The sequence below is a fragment of the Mauremys mutica genome, chromosome 3 (assembly GCF_020497125.1).
Source record: "Mauremys mutica isolate MM-2020 ecotype Southern chromosome 3, ASM2049712v1, whole genome shotgun sequence".
Lineage (NCBI taxonomy): Eukaryota > Metazoa > Chordata > Testudines > Geoemydidae > Mauremys > Mauremys mutica.
In genome coordinates, this window is record NC_059074.1 from 84,098,872 (window position 1) to 84,123,867 (window position 24,996).

General features: G+C 41.6%; 1 protein-coding gene and 1 long non-coding RNA gene across 8 annotated transcripts in view; one reads left to right on the top strand and one right to left on the bottom strand.

Moving 5' to 3' along the window:
• The window catches only part of AK9 (adenylate kinase 9), a 212,832-nt gene that overhangs the window by 38,890 nt on the left and 148,946 nt on the right, over positions 1–24,996 (bottom strand). For 6 of the 7 annotated variants that reach the window (XM_045009542.1, XM_045009545.1, XM_045009543.1 and 3 more), the window contains 6 exons: positions 19,264–19,388; positions 13,967–14,186; positions 9,406–9,468; positions 7,832–8,038; positions 5,901–6,119; positions 1,272–1,485 (listed from right to left, as the gene is read on the bottom strand). In XM_045009542.1, coding sequence (XP_044865477.1) covers positions 1,272–1,485; positions 5,901–6,119; positions 7,832–8,038; positions 9,406–9,468; positions 13,967–14,186; positions 19,264–19,388 — 1,048 coding nt within the window. The remainder of the gene's footprint in view (positions 1–1,271; positions 1,486–5,900; positions 6,120–7,831; positions 8,039–9,405; positions 9,469–13,966; positions 14,187–19,263; positions 19,389–24,996) is intronic. The other variant, XM_045009544.1, reaches the window with a different exon arrangement.
• Positions 17,456–24,996, top strand: part of LOC123366270 — a 51,049-nt gene continuing 43,508 nt past the window's right edge. Inside the window, exons 1-3 of the long non-coding RNA XR_006578002.1 lie at positions 17,456–17,744; positions 20,773–20,856; positions 21,434–21,538. This is a non-coding gene — a long non-coding RNA (uncharacterized LOC123366270). The remainder of the gene's footprint in view (positions 17,745–20,772; positions 20,857–21,433; positions 21,539–24,996) is intronic.

Genomic DNA, 24,996 nt, shown 5'->3' on the forward strand with positions numbered 1-24,996 from the left:
TGTTTGGTCGGGACACAATTTGTCTTGATATTTCACACTCCTGGTTTTTTTGTTTTGTTTTGTTCCGCTGGTGGAACTCCGCTTCCCCCACCCCCCCACTGTGCCGGTGGGACTCCGGGACTCCGTTTTCTCCCTCTCTCTCTCGCTTTGCCGGCAGAACTCTGTTTTTTTTCTTTCTTTTTTTTTCCCCCTCTCTCTCTGCCGGCGGGACTTTGGGACTCCACGCTTTTTTTTTTTTGCTGTGCCAGCAGGACTCTTTGTTTATTCACTCTAATTTAAGGTTTCGCGTGCCAGTAATACATTTTAACGTTTTTAGAAGGGCTCTTTCTATAAGTCTATAATATATAACTAAACTATTGTTGTATGTAAAGTAAATAAGGTTTTAAAAATGTTTAAGAAGCTTCATTTAAAATTAAATTCAAATGCAGAGCCTCCCCCGCGGACTGGTGGCCAGGACCTGGGCAGTGTGAGTGCCACTGAAAATCAGCTCGCATGCCGCCTTCGGCACATGTGCCATAGGTTGCCTACCCCTGCTTTAACACATTCCCAGCTATGCCTGTTGCCAGCTCAGGTAAGGTATATTATACACAGCGCCACCTACTGGCTGTACATTATAGCAGTACATTAGGAGCACTGTAGCAGTTACTGTGTGATGGAATGCTAAAGCTGTATTATAATGTACAAGGGAAGTTTTTTGGGCGTGTCTAAAAACTACTGGAAACTATCTAAACTATCTAAAAACAGGTTTTAAAACTATGTACAACTAACTACAGTTTTTGAACAAGAATGCTAGCTAATGCTGCAGCCACTAAATAGGTTCTGTCTCAGACCAAGGGTGATAGAAAGGAATTGGAGAAGCCTAGCTTGCATGGTATTGTATGCCCTCAGTTCAGAGCATAAAGAGGAGAAGGGCAGAGGTGCAGACTAATGACACTGTCAATGAAAATCTTCTGGTCTCAGGCATGTGGAGCACATGTGCACCTCAAGTGGAACACACATAGGCACCTTCACTTGAAAAAGAATTAATTGTATGATTCTTTTTCTTTTAATTGCACTAGTTTCAAATAAACTGTTTACTACTAAAGCAACTAGTGCGGACAGGTGAATCTAGCCCTGTATCTTTAAAACACCAATGAAAAAATATTATAAAAACAAGCATTAGAATCATACAACTGTATGACTAAAGCAGAGATGAGTGTCTGTTAAGATTATGAGAGACACAACCCCAATTATAAGGGAAGCTCCTACCCTTTGAAAATACTGGACCTTACCTGTAGTTTTCCCGGATTTTGGAGGTCCCACAATTGCTATCTTAACTGGCACAGATGGCTTGGGTTTTGGCTGACGGATAAACTTAATAGGATTTTTCATAAATTTTTCTTTATTTTCTTTACTTGAAAAGAAATAAATATATTGTCGGTGGATTACAGGCAAGCTTGGAGTCTGTTGGTTTTGGAAAGGTTTGATTACATCTCCTTCACTTAGCTGTAACATACAAAATGGGAAAAAGTTACTTACTGATACTTCTGTTTCTCAGTCTCCTCTTCGCCCATCCTACAATAGTGGATTCATGGACGCAGTATTATAGAAATACCTACTCAAAGGAAGCAAAGATTTCTGAAACCCTACCTACCCCTGATTACATAAGCCTTAGACAGAACACCATCCCTGAGCTAGAGAAACTTCCAGGGGCAGAAAGGAGGATAGGATATACAAGACAGTGAGAGGAATAATAATATACAAGCAGTGGCATACCATCCAAAGTGGAGGAAGGAGGCATGTAGGATGAGAGAAGAGGACTCTATGACAAACAAAATTATCAGTAAGTAATTCTCCTTTGTCATACATCTTTTCCTCTCCCCTCTTATGACAGTGGAGTCACAGACAGACAATGGATGTAGCAAGCAGTATCCTCAGGAGGTCCAACCTTATCACATTACTAGTAAGGCCTTGAACCCAAAGGAGGCATCCTGAGAAGCAACTGTCCCAGCTGATGATAATACATAAAGAAGCACAAACATAACCATATTGCTACTTCACATATCTTGGAATGCTTCTTTGCACTTACTTCCTGTGAAGTAAGTCTCTAGATCAGTGGTTTTCAAACTTTTTTTCTGGGGACCCAGTTGAAGAAAATTGTTGAGGCCCACCACCCAACAGAGTTGGGGATGAGGGGTTTGGGGTATGGGAGGGGCTCAGGTTGGGGTGTGGGGGTGAGGGTTTTGGGGTGGGGCCAGGAATGAGGGGTTCAGGGTGTGAGAGGGGGCTCTGGGATGGGGCACAAGGTTGCGGTGCAAGAGGGGGTCAGGACTCTGGGCTGGGGCCAGAGATGAGGGGTTTCGGGTGCAGAGGGGCTCTGGGTTGGGGGGGTTCAGGGCTGGGGCAGGCGGTTGGGGTACAGGAGGGGGTCAGGGCTCTGGGCTGGAGGGTTTGGGGTGCAGGAGGGGCTCTGGGTTTGTGGGGACTCAAGGCTGAGGCAGGGAACTGGGGTGCAGGCACGGACTTACCTCCGGCAGCTCAGGAGCACAGCTGGAGTGCACCGCGGACCGCGCTGCGCCTGGGAAGCAGCCAGCAGCAGGTCTGGCTCCTAGGCAGAGGTGTGCAAGCGGCTCTGTGCGACTCTCACCTGCAGGCATCACCCCCCCCACCAGTTCCCATTGGCTGGGAATCAGCCAATGGGAGTGCAGAGCCAGTGCTTGGAGCGGGGGCAGTGCACGGAGTCCCTTGGTTCCCCTGCCTAGAAGCCGGACCACTGCGGGCCGCTTCCAGGGCCCAGCGTGCTGTGGAAACAGGTAGGCTCTAGCCTACCTTAGCTGGGCAGCACTGCCAACGGGACTTTTAATGTCCTGGTTGGTGGTGCTGACCAAAGCAAGGTGACCTAGCGCCTTACATGCCGCAACCAAGTATTGGGTTGCAACCCACAGATTGAAAAACACTGCTCTAGATAAGTCTCTTGTCTGAGGGAGGATATGAGATTCAGACGGAGAGGAAGAAAAATGAGTTAGTTTTTTTGGAATCTGATATTCACACTGGGAACAAATTCTAGAGGAAGCTGAAAAACCATCTTGCTGGGAAGAACTGTTGGGAAAGCAGAGCTAGCATGTAAGTAAGACTGGACAGCCTGAAAGGCAGTAGAGGGGACATTAGTTAAGGGGCCTCAAGATGTGATGCAATATAGGAGCTGCCATAAGGGACACAACAGACAGAAACTGAGCAGAATGCAGGCAAGTCATTGAAGGCACTTGCAAAGCTCTCTGTGCTGTGACAGGAAGAGTACAGCATAAAGAAAAATGGAAGGAATGCTGCCAACAAGGAGCAGAGGAGGTGAGATATGAACCTCACACACAGGCTTGCGAAAACAATATTATTCTTTTTATTCAGAAGTTTGTCCAAGAACAAACACACTGAAGGAGGGTGATCTGTGTGAGCCAATATCATATATTTCCAGAATACTTTGTATTAAGGCTAAATAATATAAATACAAACTGTACTTCCAGAATGCCTTTTTTTCTCTCCCCATGCACACATGTGGGTCAGTTATGCCTGTTCCCATCTACCACAATAAATCCATTATCCAAAGTGATCATCAGCATGAGGTTGAGAAATACATACCAGTTTTTACTTTACACAGTGATCCACTAACCTTAAATTTAATAACATCACTGATTCAAAAAGACGCTCACATAATTCAGATTAGCAATGACATGCACAAAATAGAAAAGGTTCTAGATGATCTACTACATGATGGTAGCTTGGACATATTAATTTCTAATACATAGACAAAGATTACTTTAAGGCTTAGATTGTTTACGAGTAGTTTTGATTTTGTTGATGTTATTTTTGTATTTTTGCTCACAAGTTGTGGTAAAATAATATCCCATATGAACGCTCTTACTTTTGCTTCATATGTGCATTTGTCAAAGGTGTTGTCCTGATGCTATGAATCAAGGTGACAAAGGGGCAGGAGGACTGTTAGCCAATATTATATATTCCCAGAATGCTTTGTATTTAGGCTAAGTTGTATAACTATAAGCTGTACTCCCCAAATGCCTTGTATTTATGCTAAGCTTTATTGTAGAAATCTACTAGCAGTTAAACTGTTGTAACTTTGGTTCTACAGACGGAAGAAATGTTTTGTTGAGGTTTGTCAGATATGAACTGTGTGCTAGGTACAGTAGTGTAGATGTCTCTGCAGTCTACTGACATCTGGAATGTTATGCACAAACCCCAGATAAGAAAGGATGTGTAAAATCTGTGGATTTTTTAACTGTCATAAAAAAAGGGAATAAAAATATGAGCAAAATTAAGCTCAGAATTTGGAATAGAGTAACAATGTAACTGATGCAAGACTGTTCTGGAGATTGATACTGTATTAACCTTTCTGTATTCTGCTGAGATGTATCTTTGATAAATAAATTGATTGAGCCTGGTTATCAGATATTTTATCAATAAAGGAGCGGAACCCTCAATATCTGGCCTAGGCTTAGGTAATCAAGGAAGCGTTTCAGAAGTCATTGCCTCATTGGTCGCATTGGGGGGTAACCATAACACTGTCTGTCCATGGAATCAGTGTTGTATATGGGATAAGAGAGAATTCTATACCCATTTTACTGGCCAGAGCATTACTCTATTTCTGGTAAGAACAAAGAAAAGAATAATTATCTGAATTAAAAACAAGTGCTGTTCTGTGGACTGACTGACTGAGGCCTCACTGTTCAGTAATACTTAGGCCCTATTACCAATAATGGAAATGCCACTGTATTCCTGAGCTATGCATCTGCAGAGGATAATATTGAAACACTGCTCTTTGGTGGCTACAGACTGCCATACTACACATTCTACCCTTCTCAGATTCTTGGTTTCTCATTAGTGCATCAGGTCCCTTCAGACCACATGCCTTAGCTTCACAGGATACTAGGTTTCTGCCTTAATCCACTTCTGGTGCTCATATTCCTCCTTCTAGTTTGTTATTCTTACCCATTATCTCCTCCATAGTCTTGTCTTATCTTCCGATCCATAACTATTTAATCATCAATCAGCATATCTCATACCTTCTGATCTATGAAGACTTTGGCATCCTTAATTCTACTCATCTCTATCTGATCCTAAAACACCCCTATTTTCTCCTCCATAATTGTCATAATCTTTTACTTCATGCACCCTACAGCTTTGACAACACACCATCTTGATTCCATTTAAAGACAGTCTGGTACTTGCTTCTTTCTGCTAACAGAATTTTTTTTCATGTGTCAGGTGTTAAATTGTTCTCTTCCTTAGTTCTCTCTCTTAGATTTACTCTTGGAAACTCAGATATGTAAGAATCTCTTCTCACTTGCAAAGCTGTCACTCCTCCAACTGTATCTTCCTACTCCCCCGTCTTCAGGAATTTCTTTGTTGTTGTTGTTTCCTGTTCATTGGGCTTTTCTTAGCTCGGCTCTGCCCCTCGTTTTTTACTCACTCACAAAACCAAGATGCACTTCTAGCATTCCAACAAAATTACATACAGATTACCCACCAGAACTTTGTGTTAATCACCCATAACTCCAAAACCCTTTTACTTGTCTCTGCTGCTCCTGCAAGGCTGTAGAAACTTCCTGTTTGCTATCCTATATTTGCTGGGTCCTAAGTATCGTACATTTCTTTCTTGCTCAGCTCCACCTTTGATTGTACTAATTCACCAACCTCCATCTGCTCAATGCTCCCACAAAGCTTACAAAATATCATTAATCAGTGCTTAAAACACAACACTAAACTGACCAATTCTTGCTATTTATAGTATGTGCTGGTTATTGAAAATATTCAGCGATGTGCTTTTCATAATATTTTATCTTAATTATATGGGCATAAAGAAGACAAGTATTACTTCCTGAAAGTATACTTCAGCCATTTAATTACATTACCTTGATTGGGTCCCATTGACCAAAAGAACTGGGATGTTTGTAAGAGAGAACCAACATCTTGCGTGCAAGTGGCAAACTTATTGGGTAACATTTCTCAAAAATGCTTTCTCGATTTTCTACTAGATGCTTCAATTTGCTATACAATTGGTAACGTACAATGTGAGGTTTTCGTCGTCCATTGATGGTGATTTGTGGTATCAGCAACCTTTCAAGTTCTTCCTGAATAATGAAAGAATAATGTATGACAAAAATCATAAACGTGATCAAATGTTGTAATGAAGGGTGATATGAATAATAACTGCCATTAACTATTAGTAATCTTTGGACTAAATTCTCTGCTAGTGTAAATCAGTGTACCTCAACTAACTTCAGCTTCAGCTGAAGATCTGGCCCCTCTGTTTTCATTATTAAGATTTGTATTACAGTATTACAATATGCTAAAATAAAATCAGAAAACTATAATTTCCATTAACTTTGAAGACTCTAACTCCATTTAGCTGAACTTTTAAAAGGTCTCTTATCAAAACCAATGAAATGTCATGTATTTTTTTCTATTTTACCTGACTCTCATTGCTTATTTAGCTATTATCTATGCATAAAAAATGATTCCCCGGTCCCTCCTGGTCCATTTTGGTGACTTGCGGCAGGTCAGTTTCTGTTCTTGACAGAATTGATATAGTGGAGCCAGGTTTGGTGGATTGTTTATGAACATGTTCTTATCTATGCTATACATGAATCCTGTCAGTTTTACACAGGGAACTCCAGAACCCTAGCCTGAGCTGCCACCAGGCCTCCAACTGTCCTCCCAAATAGCAGGGGACCTGCTCCTCCTAGCTGCCCAATTGCTTTCCAATGAGGAGTCAAAAGAGCCTCAGCAGATTTATTGCACTGTCCTCTGCTCACATATTACAGCTCAGCTACTTAATTACAATATAAAAATTGTCTGTTTTCTAATTAATCTCTTCCATCTGTCTGATCCTTTTAGAGAGGCTACTATCCAGTGTTTTGATATCAAAATTTACTATTGCATAATTGAGTGAGATGCCACAGTACCCAGTGGTGGCAATAACGAATGAAGAAGATAGGAAGAATAAATTATTTATTAATAAATAAGCCTGCTGTTTAGACAAAATTCTTGCGTATCAATAATAATGGGAAAATAAATTTTGAATAAGTTAAAATGAGAGTTAGATACAGTAAGGGGAAAATACTAACCTGTAATTGTGGCTCTTAAATTTATTATTTATGTAGATCTACATTCTGGAGTCTTTGCTTCAACCCATCATAGGCAGGGTGCTATGCAGCACAAAATTCTAAAACACAAACCACCTCTCCAGTAGCTGATGCCTATGTACCTCTTGAAACAATAATTACCAACATTCTCATCTGCTTGTTCCTTTTTGACCAACTTAGTCATCAAGATACTAATAAAACAAATAATGTACTCCTAAACTTCAGTGGTGAGAATGGGAGAGGAATGTGGAGCTGTAAAAATACTACCTTCAAAAAACATGCAGTATTCCATTAGCTCCACCTGGAGCCTTTTATTGTACTTGAAGGAGTCTAAACATGTTGCTGCATAAAAGACATTGAAAGGTTCAATTTTGATTATCTCTCACTGATTTGGTATCATATTTTTTACAAGAACAATATGTTCTTTTTTTAACTGTCATCCTGCAAAGTTATCTCACATTCAGAAAGGGGGCAGAGTTGCAATCAACCCCATAATCATGACATAGATTTGACAGCTAGAAGGGGCCATTATGATCATCTAGTCTGTCCTCCTGCATTAATTAGCTCATAAAAAGGAAACAAAGATCTCAAATACTATAACTTTGAAATCTGACAACTAAATTAAATCAACTATAAAACTGGAAGCACTTCTTGCCTCATGCCATGTTATTTGATAAAGTAGATAATGAAGAAAGTACCTGTACTCCTTGTAAATTATTACTATCTGTTTCATACTTTTCTGTAATTTCGTTTTTCATGCGTTCAGCAGCATCAGCCTCCTGCTCTTCCTCTTCCTCATCGACCTCTTCCTCTTTTGGGAACTCTTCTTCAAGAATCATTTCAATATCTTCTTCATCTTCATCCTCTTCATCACTAGCCTCCTCCTCTTCCCTATATGCTGCAGCCTAAAGATAAAATGTTCAACTGTTTCATGCCTACTGTACAGGAGTTCAGAAGAAAGAAACTAATATTATTTTCTCTCACACACTTTCCCTTTTTTTGTCCACTGTTTTAGCTTATCAATAATTTGCAAAGATGATTTGCAGAGGTGGGGAAAGAGTACACTATTTCACTAAGACACACCAGCTTAAATAGAGAAGTTAAAAAGTTTGCTTCTGAGGAAGACTTATTTTCAGCAATAGCTTCATGTTTTGTTATAATTTTGTTGCGAATTTTTTAATCAAATTCAAATTACTATTCATAAATGTTAACCAACTTACAGTAATTGAACTTGAAATAAAGCTTCTTGTTTAACCAGATACAGTATTTATATATAAAAGCTGCTGAAATTGAAGTGCAGACTTATCAGAAAATATTTATTAAAAACTAAAAACGTAAGTATTTTACACCCTTCCACATCTCCTTGCCACTTATCATTGTTTATCATTGTACCTAGTTATTTTGGTAGTGGGAAGAAGTTCATTGAATCTGGGAGCACAGTTGGGAATGTTGAAAAAAAAACAAACTTCTGAAGAATACCATAAATGCCTTTAATAATGTGCTTTATAAACAATGACATGTACTAACCAACTAAAACTCCAATTTATTTTTTTGAAAATGGAAGTCTTAATTAAAAAATCTAAGTAAGTAACTTTTAGATTAATATTTGGAAAGAAAACACAGAAAAGCACCCTATCACGGCTTGAATGCAGTTGTAGAGTACAGTTCTGCTGACATAACAGAAGTGTGTTTTAATTACTGTTTTCTAATGCACTGTAGCTAGCATGCTTTGGTATTGCAGTTTGACAGGATTTTGTTACAAACAAGCTTGTTAGCTGACACCATTCCTGAGAATACCCAGGAGGAGGCAAAGAGTTTGAATATAGCTCTAGTACATTTTGTAACTGTGTTGAGTATGATAACTTCATGTTTCAGAGTAATCACAGGCACAGCCTCAATTCAACAAGATGCTTAAAATGTGCCTCACCTGAATTAAGCAGGACTATTCATGTGCTCAAAGATAGGCATGTGCTTAACTACCTTGCTGAATAGGAGTTCATGTTTACAAGTAATTTAAAACACAGTTATAAATATTCTGTGGAAAGTCTCCAATATGTAGCTTTGTTCCCAATCAATAGTAAAATGCCTTAAATAGCTGATTAAATTATAATGGAAAAAGAGAGGTTTCTGACAACTTCAGTTTTAGTACTGCTACTGCATGTTACTCTAAATAACACTTAGATATTATAATCATAGACATTTTAGATATTCCTAACACAGATCAAATCAAATATTTCCACTTTTAAATTTCTTTCTATTATATTATTCTTACCTCCTCTTTCTTTTTGGCTTGCTCTGCTAAAAGTTCTGCCCTTCTTTTGGCAATCTTCTCTTCCTATTAGTGAAAAAAAGACTCAATAAAATAACAATACTTTGAATTTCTGTAACGCCTCTCATCCAAGGATCTTAAAGTGGATCTCACCTTTTGTGACATACTAATAAGAACCAAAATCTTATTAATTTGGGACCAAACCCTGAATTCCATAGGTTATCCTTACTCAGTCCAAAACTCTCATTGAATCAACATGTCTAAAAATGAGTATGAACTTCAGGATTTATTCCTCTGTATTTATTAAGAATAGAGCTGGTAGTATCATGTAAAGTTAAATTTGCTCAACATTTCCCATTTTAAGACCCTGTTTTCAGTTGCTTATAACTTTGAAGAAGTGTAACAATACAGGCTGCAATTTTCCATGTTGGATCTCTGCCTCATTCTGCATTTTTTGGGAAAGTGTTAAAAAAATGGGTCAGCTATAAAAAATGCAGAATGAGGCAGATATTGGTAATGCAGAATGAGAATGAGATTAGGGAAAAAAGATGTTCCACCCATGCTGAAAAAGTTCTTACAACCTTCATGTTGAGATGCTCTAGTGCTTCCATGCTTTGAAGTAAGAACCTGAAAGGGGTCAGCTAAGTGTCTGATGTGCCTTTTATTGCTCAGTCTATACATGCTCACTAGCAACTTTTTAAGGTTTTGGCTGCTACATTCTTCAAAGATTCTGTCTGATGGGCATGCCATCTAGGGCGGCAGGGAGCTAACCTGCTATTGTGACTACCACCTGTTGTATGCCATTGTGGTGCTGGACACCTAAACGGAGAGTAGAGACACTATTTTTTTTGTTTCTCTCAATGCCCCCAGCTAGACCCAGGCAGCATTAAGGAGGAGGAGGAAGCTGCAGGGTTGTATTCCACTGCCTAAACTACAAGACCATATTTCCTCTTCCTGCAGTCTCCTGCCTCACTTGCTAAAAACCTTCTAATTTCTGCAACAAGTGAAGCAAGTGTTATACAGACAACAGCCTCATTAACTATTAACCCTGATTAATTCTCTGAACACCATCCAGCCTGTGCACTGAATGGAGAAAAATAGTACGTGATCATGCAATTAAAAATGGTCAATCTTAATTCCTAACTTTTAAGTGCTTGACTTTGCAACATTGTAATTCTTTTAATGAAGTTTTGTGTATTTAATTTTCTACATTTCAAAAAAAAAACCCTGAAAAAATATTCCATCATGCGGAACCATAATGACTCCCACATAGTTCATTAACAAGGTTAGAATCTTTAGATCCACAACACAGACATGTGCCACTTGAACTAACAGAGTAACTAATGAGGATGAGGCACACATTTTGTCAGCAGGATTCAAAGCTTATTTGCTGACAGCAGAGAACTAAGGAATTCCAGGTTCTACTGTAGGTTCTGAGGTGAGTGTGCTCTAGTGGTTTCAGATCCTTCTTTCCCTGCCCATCTCCTGAATCCTGAGTCCTTGATGGGCCTGCCCTCTCCAGGCCATCCTCATCATAGTTTCCCTTCTTGGCTCTCCCTAGGCTCCTCATCTCTATATGCCCATCCTCCAATCCTGTCTCTCCATGTTCCAGTTCCCCCCACTGGCTCTTAGTTCCAGTCTCCTCCTTCGCTACCCTCTAGATTCCGCTCCTCTCTATTCAGCATTTCAGTTATGCTGCTTTCTCCTCGCCCTCCTCACTGGATGGATGGATGGATAGGATAAGGAGCCAATTAGCCTATCATCCCAAGGCTGATAAAGAAGCAGGAAGAGAGTGCCAAGAGCAGGAGAGGGGACTAGGGCTGGGTTAGCCCAGTTACATGTATGCCTCAGGGGAGAGAGACCTCTGTTCCCCTCAGGTTCTGCGGGGAGGGCCAAAAAGCGCAGGTGGTGCTGTAAAACACTGTTGCATAGGTTTGTGGTGGAAATGGTGGAGGGAACTTAAAATAAAAGGGTATAGTGAAGGCACAACTATTGGAGTCCATGCAGTTTCTGCAGGGAAGAAGGTGGTAGAGGAGCCACGCCCCGTTACATCTAGTATTAGAAATGTCATGAAATTTTATCGTGCAAAGAGCAAGGTCTCTTAGGGAGTAATAAGAATTTTGCCAGCAGCTGGGGACATATCAGTTGGAAGAGACAGAAGAGACGAAACACCTGAGTGAATTGATCGATCACAGAGTTACTATGAGCTACCAGTGTGAGGGAGCCATGAAAAAGGCTAATGCAATTGTAGGATGCATCAGGCAAGGTATTTCCAGCAGAGATAAGGAAGTGTTATTACAACTATACAAGTATCAGAGGGGTAGCCGTGTTAGTCTAGATCTGTAAAAGCAGCAAAGAGTCCTGTGGTCTCACCAGTGCCGTGTATAGTTGTAAAAGCAGCAAAGAGTCCTGTGGCACCTTATAGACGTTTTGGAGCATGAGGGGTAGCCATGCATGCATCCGATGAAGTGGGTATTCACTCACGAAAGCTCATGCTCCAATACGTCCGTTAGTCTATAAGGTGCCACAGGACTCTTCGCTGCTTTTACAACTATACAAGGCATTGGTGAGACCTCATCTGGAATATTGTGTGCAGTTCTGGTTTCCCATGTTTAAGAAAGATGAATGCAAATTGGAACAGGTGCAGAGAAGGGCTACTAGGATGATCAGAGGAATGGAGAACCTATCTTATGAAAGAAGACGTAAGGAGGTTGGGTTGTTTAGCCTAACCAAATGAAGGTTGTGGGGGGAAATATGATTGTTCTTTAAAAATACATCAGAGGAATAAATATCAGGGAGGGAGAAGAGTTATTCAAGGTAAGGGCCAATGTTATCACAAGAACAAATGGATATACGCTGGCCATCAACAAGTTTAGGCTTGAAATTGGACAAAGGTTTCTAACCATCAAAGTAGTGAAGTTCTGGAAAGCCTCCCAAGTGTAAATGGTGGATTCTCTGTAACTTGAAGTCTTTAAATCATGATTTGAGGACTTCAGTATCTCAGCCAGAGGTTATGGGTCTATTACAGGCCAGCAACATGCAGGAGGTCAGACTAGATGATCACAATGGTCCCTTCTCGCCTTAAAGTCTATGTACATCTATAATTTATCAACCCTGAAAAGTAATATAAGTTCTATGTGCTAGTGTGAATCATGATTCACTAAATAGGTCCAGGTTCTCAAACTGTTTAACATTCATCCCTTCTTTTATCAAAGTTTATAATCTAAGAAGGGAAGGAGTCTGGAGAGTAATAGGGCATGGATGGCCATTCTCTTTATTTCTGGTGATTAGAGCCAAAGTGAAGTCTCCATCTGTGACACATGGGAAAGGCATGCATTTTTGTAAGCATTCAAGCTGAAATTATCACACTGACAGTGACATTTTCACATACACTCATTGGCAGATGAGAATAAAAAAGTCAAAAGACAGAATAGAATAACATGATTTGATGTTTTTTAAAATCTCATGATTTTGGGGGCCAACCTCCTGATTTTTGACCTCTTGAGGTTGACAATACTGTATCACCAAACCTCAAAGATGAGATTTTTAGAGCAGAGCTCTAACTTTTGACAACTGCTGGAGCAGAACTTTTACTTCTAGCAGACGAGGATTTCTAGGGCAAAGGAAAACACCAGCCATGTCCCTTTCCTCTGGATAGACCCCTGTACTAAGGCCTGACAGGGGGATGGTATAACCTGACCACTTCAGAATTGTTCTACTTGCCTCCTGGTGCTCCCCGTAGCTCTATGAAGTTCTGCTTCATCCCCCAATGCAGAGATCTGCCTAAATGGTATAATCTAACTATGAATGATTCCCCTTCATCCTCAAATGTCCTATTGTGGGTGGGCACCCTAACAGGGGTTAACATCCCTTTTCCCCTCTCAGGTCCCTGAGAACCCCACAACGGGTTCTCTTGCCTCAATAATTCCCCTCCTAGGAGCCAGTTTATTACAATAACACTGCGAATAATCCATACTAAAAGTCCAAAAACAAAGTCTGTCTGCCACTCCCAGTGCATAGTTGTTAAAATCCCATGACAGACAGTCTGTCAACATAGGACATACTACACTCTGGGGTTTTCCACCACACCTGGGTTCTTCTTCAGTCCCCTCACATCCTTCTGCCAGGACAGCCACTCCATCCCTTCCAGCTGTAGTATATCCCTGTTCTTCGCAGTGGAGCCCCGACCACTGCCAACTCTCTTCTGGGACTTAGTCCTTACCTGGGGAGTATCCCTTTCTCTCCCCAGCCCTCTGGCTCCAGTTCTCCAGCATGGAGGTAAACTCCTTCACTGGTCCCCTCCCTTCAGCCCTCTCCACCCCTCAGCTCTGGCTCTCCAATTTGGGGAGGTCAGCCAGCAAATCCCTCTGATGTTCAGCCTTTCTTCAAGGACCTCTATCCTCTATGATTCTCCATCATCCTTTATAGTGGCAGGTGCTGCCCCACTGTATTAATTGACCACCTGAGGTGGCACAGGAGACTGAGGCCTCCTTCATTCCAAAGGTGTCAGCCTCCCTGTAACACTAATCTAAAATGTGTTTGTTACTGAAAGAATAAAACCTACCTTTATTTTTTCTTTCATGTCTTTCAGCTTCTTCTTATTTTCCATTTTTTTATTTTGTCTATCCCTCCATTTTTTCAAACGTGGAGGAAGAAGCCGATCACAAATGTCACTTTCTTCCACTTGGATAAAAACTGCAACATCAGGACAGAGTCCTCGCTCTGATAAGTACTGGGACTCCTCAAATGTACGAGGGAAACCATCCAGTATAAATCCTGTCGATCTGATTGGAAACAAAAATAAAGATGATGTACTTCTACAGTAATCTTTTACCAAACAGAAAATTCAGTGAGCGAATGGCAAAAAGAAAAAAAACCCATTTCATTAAAAGGATTTTTTAATAGTAATTTTAAAAAGTCATCATTATTCCCTCTCAATTTCTTGCAGTTCCCTCTTCTGGCTGGTTTATATGGTGCAGCAATGTGCATCAGAGGGGAATGCAAATGTGCACTGAGTTGCAAACTAATCTTGCTGGCACACACTAAAAAGTTCCCTAGCGAGTAGACAAGCCCTTAGAAAACTAGAAGCAATTTTTCACTTTTTATTTTAGTTATTTATTCTGCTTAGCAAAAATTGTCTTTCCCTCTGTATTTTGAACGGCACAGAAATCAAATGCCCATTTTGTTTAAGAGTAATTTCAGCCTAGACGGCATTGTGTCTAAAAGAGCTTTGTGTGCCTGCATCTTCAATTTTTCTAGTGTGGCTCTGAAAATAGTGTTTGTTAGCCACTGCTGTAGAGTCATAAGTGGGGGTACAAATCATTTGTTTGGTATAGTCTGTCATGTGAAGTTTGTTAGCTGATGATTTCCTTTCAGGGAATGACCTCTCCCACAGTCCATGACATGGATTACACCTCTCTGCATGAGCTAAACCTCTCTCCCCGCAAATGCTGGAGTCAGTTCAGACTTGTCTATGGAACTCCAGGTCCTGGTCATGCTCCTTACATCTTCATACTCGATAAGAACTTGCAAAGCTGAATGTTGTGTTTCTGTACTTATTATTAGATTGAATACAAGAGTAATATTTCATATACATGGGCCTTGATATAGACAAAGCACTTATCTTAAGTGATGCAGATGGCAGGAAAGGTCAGACTCGGAAAGGAAACTTAATCTTTTGCCCAGTCAGACATTTGGACAAAAGTAGGAAGGAAAGATAAATAGCACAGTAGGAATTCCCTCAAATTAGTAATATTAAAATTGTTTCTGGAACTCATTTGGAGTCGGTCCCCTTGAAGTATGATTTTACAAAGGAATGAAGTCAACCTGCCCAGGTGGAAGACAGGCTCGGTGCCGACATTCTTCTCGGTGCCAAGGAGGAGTGTGCTGTTTTTGGTGCCGAGGAGCGTTTTTAGTGCTGAGGGGACCGGTGCCAAGGGAACCTTCCCGGCACGGGAGGTCGGGTCCTTGCCTCTGTGCTCTGTTGGAGCAGTAGCTGAGGCGTTAGAAAAGACTGAGGCACCTGCCTTTGGTGCTGTCAGCACAGAGGGTAGGGATCTCGTGGGAGACCCACTACCCTTGTTAAAGTCTCTCCTCTGAGACTGTTGTGCTTCTTGCCTCCGATCCAGGGAGGGTGAAACAATGCTCCCAACTGGTTCAGATCTGGCCGGGGAGCGTGTGGGAGCGGGTTTAACTTTCCCCATCTCTGAAAGCGGCTGTAGGGATTTTTCCATTAGAAGCATTTTATGCCGCAGGTTCCTGTCACACCGAGACCTAGACTTGAGGGTCGTGCAATGGAGGCATTTCGCGGGGACGTGAGTTTCTCCGAGGCACTTCACACAATGTGAGTGCCCATCTGACCACGGCATGGAGTCCTGACAGGAAACGCACCTTTTGAATCCTGAAGCGCCTGGCATTATGAATTAGAAATGTCAGGGGAGAGTGTCTCAACAGGAGCCTGAGGCGATTTTTTTTAACTAAGTAACTAACTATGTAACTATACTAAAGGAAGGGAAACAACTGGGATGTAACTAATAACTATTTCTATGTTTTTTGTTACTGTTTCCTATAGAGACCAAGGAAGAAAGGCAGCACTGCCCCGAGTCCCATCTTCAGCCAAGGATGGTTGAGAAGGAACTGAGGAGGGTGCGGGACGCACGCACTCAGGAAGATTCCAACAAGGTGGGAGATAACAACTGAGTGCGTGCATCCCAACCAGGCACTGCTACTGAAAATCTCCGATCAACGGTGCTGGGACGCACCGTCACCTAAAGTGGAGCAGCCACAGGGACAGCACTCGAAGAAGAAGCTGCTTTAAGGAACCTAGTTATTATCAGGTGATCTTTCAGAGTCTTTAAGGAGTCTACATTTATGTCACTATTTAATGTTAAGATGTCACATGTGATGGTGGGAAGTTTTAGGTCCAGAACAGTGTGATGGTTCTCAGGGTACCCAGGACTGTGAATCACCTTGTTACTCCCCGCCACCAGTGGGAGGGAGTCTTGTTTGTGCTTACTTGTGTGTCAGCTCTCTGTTAGCCCCTCAAATATTCTCCTCTGGGCAACACCAAACTTTACTTTGCCTTGCAGGTTAACAATAGATGTGGCCCAGTCCCCAAGTCCTTTTGAAGCATTCCCTTGTAATGTCCAGCTCCTTTTCCACTGAATACTCAGTGATATCAGATCTGCTGTCCCCAAAGGAACAGTATGTACCCTGCTTGTATGATCACAGCACTGAGATATATGTATAGTGAAAACAAGGATGTTTATTACCAAAGATTCAAGCAACAGTGAGTAAAGATATTGGGAACAAAAGGTTACATATAAAACAAAATCATAATACACTTTCTAGAGACTAAACTTAACCTATAGGTTAACCTGTCTAAAGAAGTCTGTTTCATACCCAAACTCCTCTGCACCATTTTCAACCAAGGTTGGCTGACAGCCTGTTTTCATGAATGTAAACACACTGCTTATTTACTTCCTAAGTACAGGATTAGAGGGTGTCTTCTTTGCCTTCTACTTATACTCCCCAAAGTTTTATCTCTGAATACAGACCCATAGCTTGTTTCCTTCCCTGTTGATGTCACATTGCTCCATTGACGTCATATGTAAATAGTTATCCATTGTGTTAGCTTACAGTACTTAAGACCTCATGACATTCTTTGGTAAACCAGAATGTATGCACCAGACTCAGGACATTCCTGTAACCCTCTGTCAGTTGGCATTAAGGGGATCTTGGGTCACCAACAGCTGAAATATTTTGTTTCCTAGGGCTGATCTTTCTATTTTGACACTAGTAGGAAAATTTTATTTAAACCCATGTGTAAACTGAGAAGCCAGAAGTTCTGCTTGAGACTAAAACCTATTATTTTTTTTACAGAGCATCCCATCTTGTTTGCCTCTCAACTGCCAAGCTCAGCAGTCTGGGCTGATATGGAAGAGTGGGGCCGGCCACGGAACAGGAGATTTTGTCTTCTGAAAAGAGGGAGTGGAGACCTCTGTGACATTTCCACTAGGTCTGAGAACCACAACCCTTTGTGACTGATCAGGGAGGAGGAGAATGATAGATGCTTCCTTGCTTCTTATGTTCTGAATAACAGTTCCCATTAGCAGAACAATGGGAAAGAGGGATGGGGGGTGTCCAAGAAACCAATTCTGCCATTTATGACACAGAGTGTCCGTTTCCTTTGATCTTTGTCTGGTTTCCCTGGTGAAGAAGGGCCTTGTCTTTGCATTTTCATTGGATGTGACTAGATCCATCTGGGGCTGACCAAGATCCGTTGATATCAACTGGGAAATATCTTGATTCAGGAATAATTCTGAGTTGTCTTTCTCCTGTCGGTGAGTCAAACAGCTTTTGTGTTCCATGTTACCTTTACGTGGCTTGCCCTGATGGAGGCTAGATGACCATGTGCCTAAGAAGGACTTGCATTTCTTTGGTATTCATATGAACTTCTTGTGCCTCTTAATGATTTAAATATGCCATGGTCATCATGTTGTATGACAGATCCAGGATGGACTGTTTCCTCAGCAAGGCCTCATTTGATTATAGCAAACTTTAAGTCGAGAAAAATGTTGGACTTAAAGCCTGATAGCATACTTTCAAAAATGCTATGTCAAATTTATCCCTGGTGTAACTTAAATGAGGCCTCTCTTTTAACTTACTTTTGCTGCTTGATAAATTTGACTAAGGTTGTACCTGATTAAAATGTAGTTCTAGTCTTGAAACTTCCAAGATAATGAACCAGATAGTGAAATACTCAGAGAGTCATAATAGCCTTGAAGTTTCCCTGCTGCCCAAGGAAGGGTGAAAACTGCACTGGCTCCATACTTGGCACAGTATATTCCCCAACACAATGGTACAGCTACGCCGGTCAGTATGTTGAGTGGGCAAAGCCAAGGCTGCATCCAGTCCATATATCATTCTGCCCTTTTCTGTCCAACTGTGTGAGGGGGAGGCAATGTACTGGTTCTGTGGAGCCTGTTCCCATCCACCACTGCTACCCAATATACAGAAATGGGCCTATGAACTGCATATAATTTAGCCTGTCAAACTGTTGTATAATGTTAAAGCAGAAAATTGTGAGAGAAGTATTGGGCAAGTTAAGAAAGTGGAATATGTTTTGTTTTACAGGAGTTTAAAAAAAGTTTTCAAACTGCCATTATTTTTTCTTCATTTGATTGTGAACAGTCTAAGAACATTTTCTTCCTCTTTGTAATCTGTTAATATACTAAGAAAAATCTTGTTGGCATTTGTAAACTGTAAAAGTTACAGGTATATACTTGATTAAAATTAAAATATAACTTTTAACACATGATGCTGCAACTGCTTGCATGTGTATGGACTGGTGGCCTGCACAGATTCAGCAGCATACATGTAAGCAGTTGTGGGATGGGAGCCCAAGTCTGAAAACTTTCTCTGAGATAAATCTTTTCCTTCTATGTCCAGTACTTTATGAAGCATGTCATCTAATAATTCTTTCTCCAACAGGATTGTTTATGAAATCTCATTTAAATACTGTTTATCACTTCCCTTCCTTTTGTCCACTTTAGCCTTCTAGAAACAAAAACATAAAATTAACACTAATATGTTCTCACTAAATCCTACTTATCCTTTTTTGAGAGACTGAGATGTTTCAGGATGGTTTAATACTTTATTTCGTAACTACTAAAATGAATATACTATATTCTTAAATGTATAGGCGTATGCTGGTATTGCAAGATATTACATATCCAATGGATTATCTATTGCATGTTATTCATTACTTATCTACAATTTGTGGACTTAGTATTGCAAAAATTGAGCTTATTAAAAGAAATTAAACAGAAAGATAAATAATTTGTTGTCAATAATAGTTACCGGATTGGCTCCTTTGTCCACCACTCAGGAACAATTTTATCAAGTACTTCTGGTGTCAATGCCTCATTATCTAATATGTTCGCTTTGATTATTTCTTCCTCATCAGTTAACATCACTTCCTTCATCTAGAGAGACAAAAAGACCATGAAAAAATTAATATCTATATGTTGCTTGACAATGATATTGCTCTTTGACTGACCCAGAAGATTAAATAATGCATTTCAGGTACAGCTTTTATTCAGTTACGTTCAGCAGCAATAAAATCTAGTTCATTACATTTTGCTGTATGTTATTTCACATACAATTTTAAAAACAGAGTTGGTCAAACATTTCTGAATTTTGATTTTTCAACAAAAAACAAACTAAATTTAAAAACAGGATGTTTTTGGTGAAAACTGGCATGAAAATGCAAGCTGTTTTTTGATCACCTATACAGATTTTCAAAAAATTTTGAAACATTGACCAAACAAAAAAAAGATGAATTTTCAATGATTTTTTAAATTTTTTTCTACCATCTCTAATTAAAAACCAGAGTTTAGTTCATTTACGGAAGATGGGAGGGGTATGAAGGTGGTGTGCTAGATACATGGCCCAACTAAGCTTTGCTTCATGGGGGACCTGAGAAGCAGAGGCAAAGATGGCCCTAATTCCTTTTTACTTCCCCCAATTTACAGCAACTTCAGAGTTACTGTAAACTGTTCCCCATTCCACAGTCCCCAAGGATCCATTCCAGCCACTGGGGATCACCAGAGCATAACTAGCTCTGATCTAGCTATGCCACAGTTCAGAGATGGTATAGAGCAGTGATTCTCAAACTTATCTGATTGCACCCCCTTATTTGATTGCTCCACTTCAGGTGTCTTGATGCCTTGTGCTTGTAATAGGGTATTTGTGGTAGCAGTGCCTGGTTGGACCACGCATGTGCCGTAGCTATCTTGCACCACTCTGAGCAGTTACATAGTGGTATGCAGCCAACTGTCCCCGTTCCAGCTCTACCTCATAGAATCAGACTTTAACTCTGAAGTAGAGGGAAGGAGGGAGCGTAGTGGAACACCCACAGGCACAACCATCTCGAAGAACCTCAGTCACTGCACAAGATGAATAACCTTCTCTTCTTCATGGAGTGTACCTGTGGGTGGCTGCACTTTAGATGACTGTTGAGCAGTGCCCCTCAGTGGAGTTGATCTACTGACAGTGGATAACACCGTAAGTCAAAAGTGAGGATCTGATGCTGATTATTCTCTATAGCACAGTGTTTAGTGAAAGTATGGACTAATGCCCATGTAGCTGCTCTGCAAATGTCAGTGATAGGCCACAGATGCTGCCAGTGCTCTGGTGGAGTGTGTGCGAACTCCCGGTGGATGTTGTAGAGTGTTGTTTTGGTAGCACAAATTGATACATCCCGATATCCATTTGGATAGTCCCTATTTTGAGATGGTTTGACCATCGAGCATTCTGTTATGGAAACAAATAGTCTGGGTGATTTTATAAATGCTTTTTTTCTTTCAGTGTAGAAAGCTAATGCTCTGAGAACATCCAATGTGTGGAGTGAGGCCTCCCTCCCATCCGCATGTGGCTTAGGAAAAAATACAGGTAAGTAAATGGGTTGGTTTAAATGAAAGGGGGAGGCAACTTTGGTTATGAACTTAGGATGCGGTCATAGGATTACTTTATCTTTAAAAATGTTGTATAAAGTAGATGTGCCATTAAGGCACCTAATTCTCCCACCCATCTGGGGGACGTGATGGCAATGAGGAAAGCCACCTTCATGGATAAGTGAAATAAAGAGCAAGTTGCAAGGGGTTCAAATGGCTTTCCCATGAGTCTGCATAGAACAAGGTTGAGGTCCCACATGGGTGTAGAGTTTTATTGTGGGATAAGTGTTTTCAATGCCTTTAAGGAAGCGTTTAATCATCGAGTGAACAAATATAGTGACCCCGTCCACTTTGTCGTGGAAGGAGGTAATGGCAGCCAAGTGTACTCTTATGGAGCATGTGGATAGCCCCAATTTTTTAAATCCTAGTACATAGTCCAGGATCCTTGGTAGGGGGGAAGACGGTGGCAAGATCTGTTTATCTTGGCACCAGGTGCAGAATCATTTCCACTTATGGATATGTCTTTCTTGTACTTAGTCTCCGACTGTTCAGTAATATATCTTTTACTTCCTCAGAACAGGCCTTCTCGACCCCAGTCAGCCATGGAGTAACCAGGCCTTGAGGTGGACTACTGCGAGGTTGGGGTAACAGGCGCGTCCTGCATCTTGTGATAGAAGGAGGTACTAAGGGAAGGGTTTGAGGCAGTTTCACTGCCATCTGATACAAGTATGGGAACCACGTTTGTCTGGGCCACATGGGCACAATGAGAATGACCCTGGATTTGTCCTGCTTGATCTTGTAAATGACTCTGGTTAGGAGTGGGCTCCGAGAAAATGGGGCTTCCCATTTTTATGAGGATTGCATCGCCTAGGGAGTGGTGTCCCAATCCCGCTCTGGAGCAATACTGCGAGCATTTGGCGTTCTGAGCTGTTGCAAATAGATCTATGGTGGAAAACCCCTATAGTTTGACTATGGACTTGAGAGTTCTGGGATCCATCTCCCACTATGGGTTTGTGACAAATCCCTGCTTAGTAGATCTGCTGTTGTATTTTGACATCCTGGCAGATAGGATGCTGATATCTCTATGTTGTTGGTGATGCACCAGTTCCAAAGGCATATTGCCTTTGTACATAGGGAGTATGATCATCCTCCTGCTTCGTGGTTTATATAAAACATGCCTGCTATATTGTTCATGAGGATCTTGATGGCATTGTTCTTAACTAGAAGGAGAAAGTGGTCACATGCATTTCGGACTGCCCTTAGCTCCAGTAAGTTTATGTGAAGGTTGGACTCCACTGGGGACCAGTGGCCTTGGACCATATTGTTGAGTAGATGTGCCCCCCAACCTATTAAGGAAGCATCTGTTGTGATGGTCATGGTTGGAGTTGTTTTTTGGAAAGGGACTCCTGAGCAGATGTTGTTTGGTTGTGTCCACCATGTTAACGAGTCTTTTACTCTGCATGGCATTCTGAGGTGTCTGTTGAGAGAGTATCTGTGCAGTATATACACTGTTTGAAGCCAGGCCTGCAAGCATCTCATGTGGAATTTGGCATGCTTGAAAACAAATGTTGTTGCTGACATGCCCCAAGAATTGTAAAATGTTCTGGCAGATGTTTGTGTGCTGTCCCTCATCATTGAAATTAGATTGAATAGGGTGAGGAAGTGTTGTTGGGGTAGCGTTGCAGTTGCTGTTAGACAGTCGAGACAGGCTCCTATGAATTCCAACTTTTGGACAGGAACCAGTGTGGACTTTTGCGTGTTTATTTGCAACCCTAGGTTCGTGAAAAGGGTTATCATGCTCTGTGTGGCGTTTATCACTTCTTGCCCTGTTAGTGTCCATAGGAGGCAGTTGTCCAAGTATGGAAATATCATTACTCTGTGTTTGCATAGGTGAGCTGCAACAACAGCAAGAACCTTGGAAAAAACATTTGGGGCAGTGGATAGGCCAAAGGGTATTACTCTGTACTGGAAATACTGTTTCCCTAGTGTGAATCTTCTGTGTGATGGGTAGATGGTAATATGAAAATAAGCATCCTGAAGGTCAGAGGCCAAGAGCCAATCTCCCTTCTCTAATGCCGGAATTATTGTGGTTAGAGTCATCATTTTGAAACGTTGTGTTCTCACGAATTTGTTGAGTTTTCGTAAATTCAGGATGGGAGGATGCATCCCCACACACTGGTCTTTTTCTGAATTATAAAGTAATATGAATAACCTCTCCCCCTGTGTTGTGATGGTACAGGTTCCACGGCACCTAATTGTATGAGGTGGTTTATTTCCTGTTGTAACAGGTGCTCGTGAGACGGGTCTCCGAAGATGGTTGGGGAAGGGGGGTAGGTAGGTGGGATAGAAATAAAGGGGATAGAGTAGCCCTTCTGGATAATCTCTAAAACTCATTTGTCTGTCATGATGGTGTTCCAAACTGGGTAGTATGGTGACAGACGGTCTTGAAATAGACAGGCACCATTTTTGGTTCCGAAGTTAAAATGTGTGGAGGTCTCATGCCCTCGACCACACCTTCACAGGTCTAGAGGTGGATCGATGAGACATCAAAGGCTCATCTTGGTTCTGCTGACGTCTGCTCTGTCTTTGTTTACGTCATTGGTCGTACTGTCTTCGGGGCTGAGAGTATGGCATATACCGGAATCACTTATTGTAAAACCTGCTCTGTTTGTTTTTGTTTGCAGGTATGTAAATGCCAAGAGTTTTTAAGGTCACCCTTGAATCATTTAGGGTGTGTAATGAGACATTGGTTTTATCTGCAAATAGTTTCTGCCCCTCGAAGGGTAAGTCCCTGATTGTTGCCTGGACCTCCCTTGGGAATCCAGAGAGGTGGAGCCATGATGCATGATCACGGATGTCATGAGGGATTGTACTGCCATGTCTGCAGAGTCCAGGGAGGCCTGGAGGGCTGTCCTGGCAATGAGAGACCCTTCAGAAATGTTTGCCTTGTACTGTTCTTTATTGTCATCTGGTAAATTTTCAATAAAAGTTGACATTTTGGAGAACAGATTGTGTGTATATTTGGCTAGCGGGGATAGCTGGCTATGAGGAACTGAAGTGTAGCTGAGGAATAAGCTTTCCACCTGAAAAGGTCTAGCCTTTTCCAATCCTTATCGTATGGGGTCGTTCGAGACTGGTGTTGTTTTCCCCTTTGGGTGGCTGCCTTCACTACTAAGGAATTTGGTGAGGAGGTATGTAAATAGGAACTCAGCCCCTTTTGTTGACATGTAATATTTTTTGTTGGACCTTTTACAGGAGGATGGTGCTGTAGCAGATGTCTGGCAGATTTTTTTTTGCAGGCTCCATGATTTCATCATTAATTGTCAGAGCTATATTTGCCATTAGGGATGCCTGGAGTATGTCTGTGACCTTATGTTGGGCTTCTGGTAGCTGTTCTAGTGAAATGTTTAGGGATTTGGCTACCTTTTGAAGAGGTCCTGAAAGTATTTGAAATCATCCCCAGTAGTGGCTGGTGGTGGTATTATGGTTTTGTCCAGTTACGATAAAAAGAGATGAGTAGGTGACAAGTGTCATGTTTGGCTGTGTCCTCAGGTTCCTCAGTGTCTTCCTGCTGTGTTTCTGAGGGTACTGGGACAGTTGGTGAAAGGGCTGATCTGGACCTAGGTGGGCTTGTGGTTTTGGGCCCTAAACTTTGCTCATGGATCCCAGAATGACCAGTTAGGTGGAAATGGTATGGGGAGCGGTGCCCAGGGGTGATCATACCATCCTTGTGTATATACAGGTGGTTGGTGATGAGATGGTCCCCATTCCCGGCCAATGGGAGCTGCGAGGGACAGTGCCTGGAGGCAAGGGCAACGCATGGAGCCCTCTGCCCCCCTGCCTGGGGGTCACAGGGAAGTGGTGCTGGCCGCCTCTGAGAGTGGTGTGGGACCCGTGGCGCCACGGGGGGCAATCCTGCGGGCTGGATCCAAAGCCCTCAGGGGCCGGGTCTGGCCCATGGGCCGTAGTTTGCTCACTCCTACCTTATACACATGGTGCATGCAGTGTCACACCACATAAGAAGCACCATTTTTAAGAGCATGCCACTCTGCTCTATCTGCGTGAATTTGTGTACACTATGCATGTGAGGTCATGATGGAGGGGGCAAAGTGTTGTACCCTTAATAATGGCATCAGCT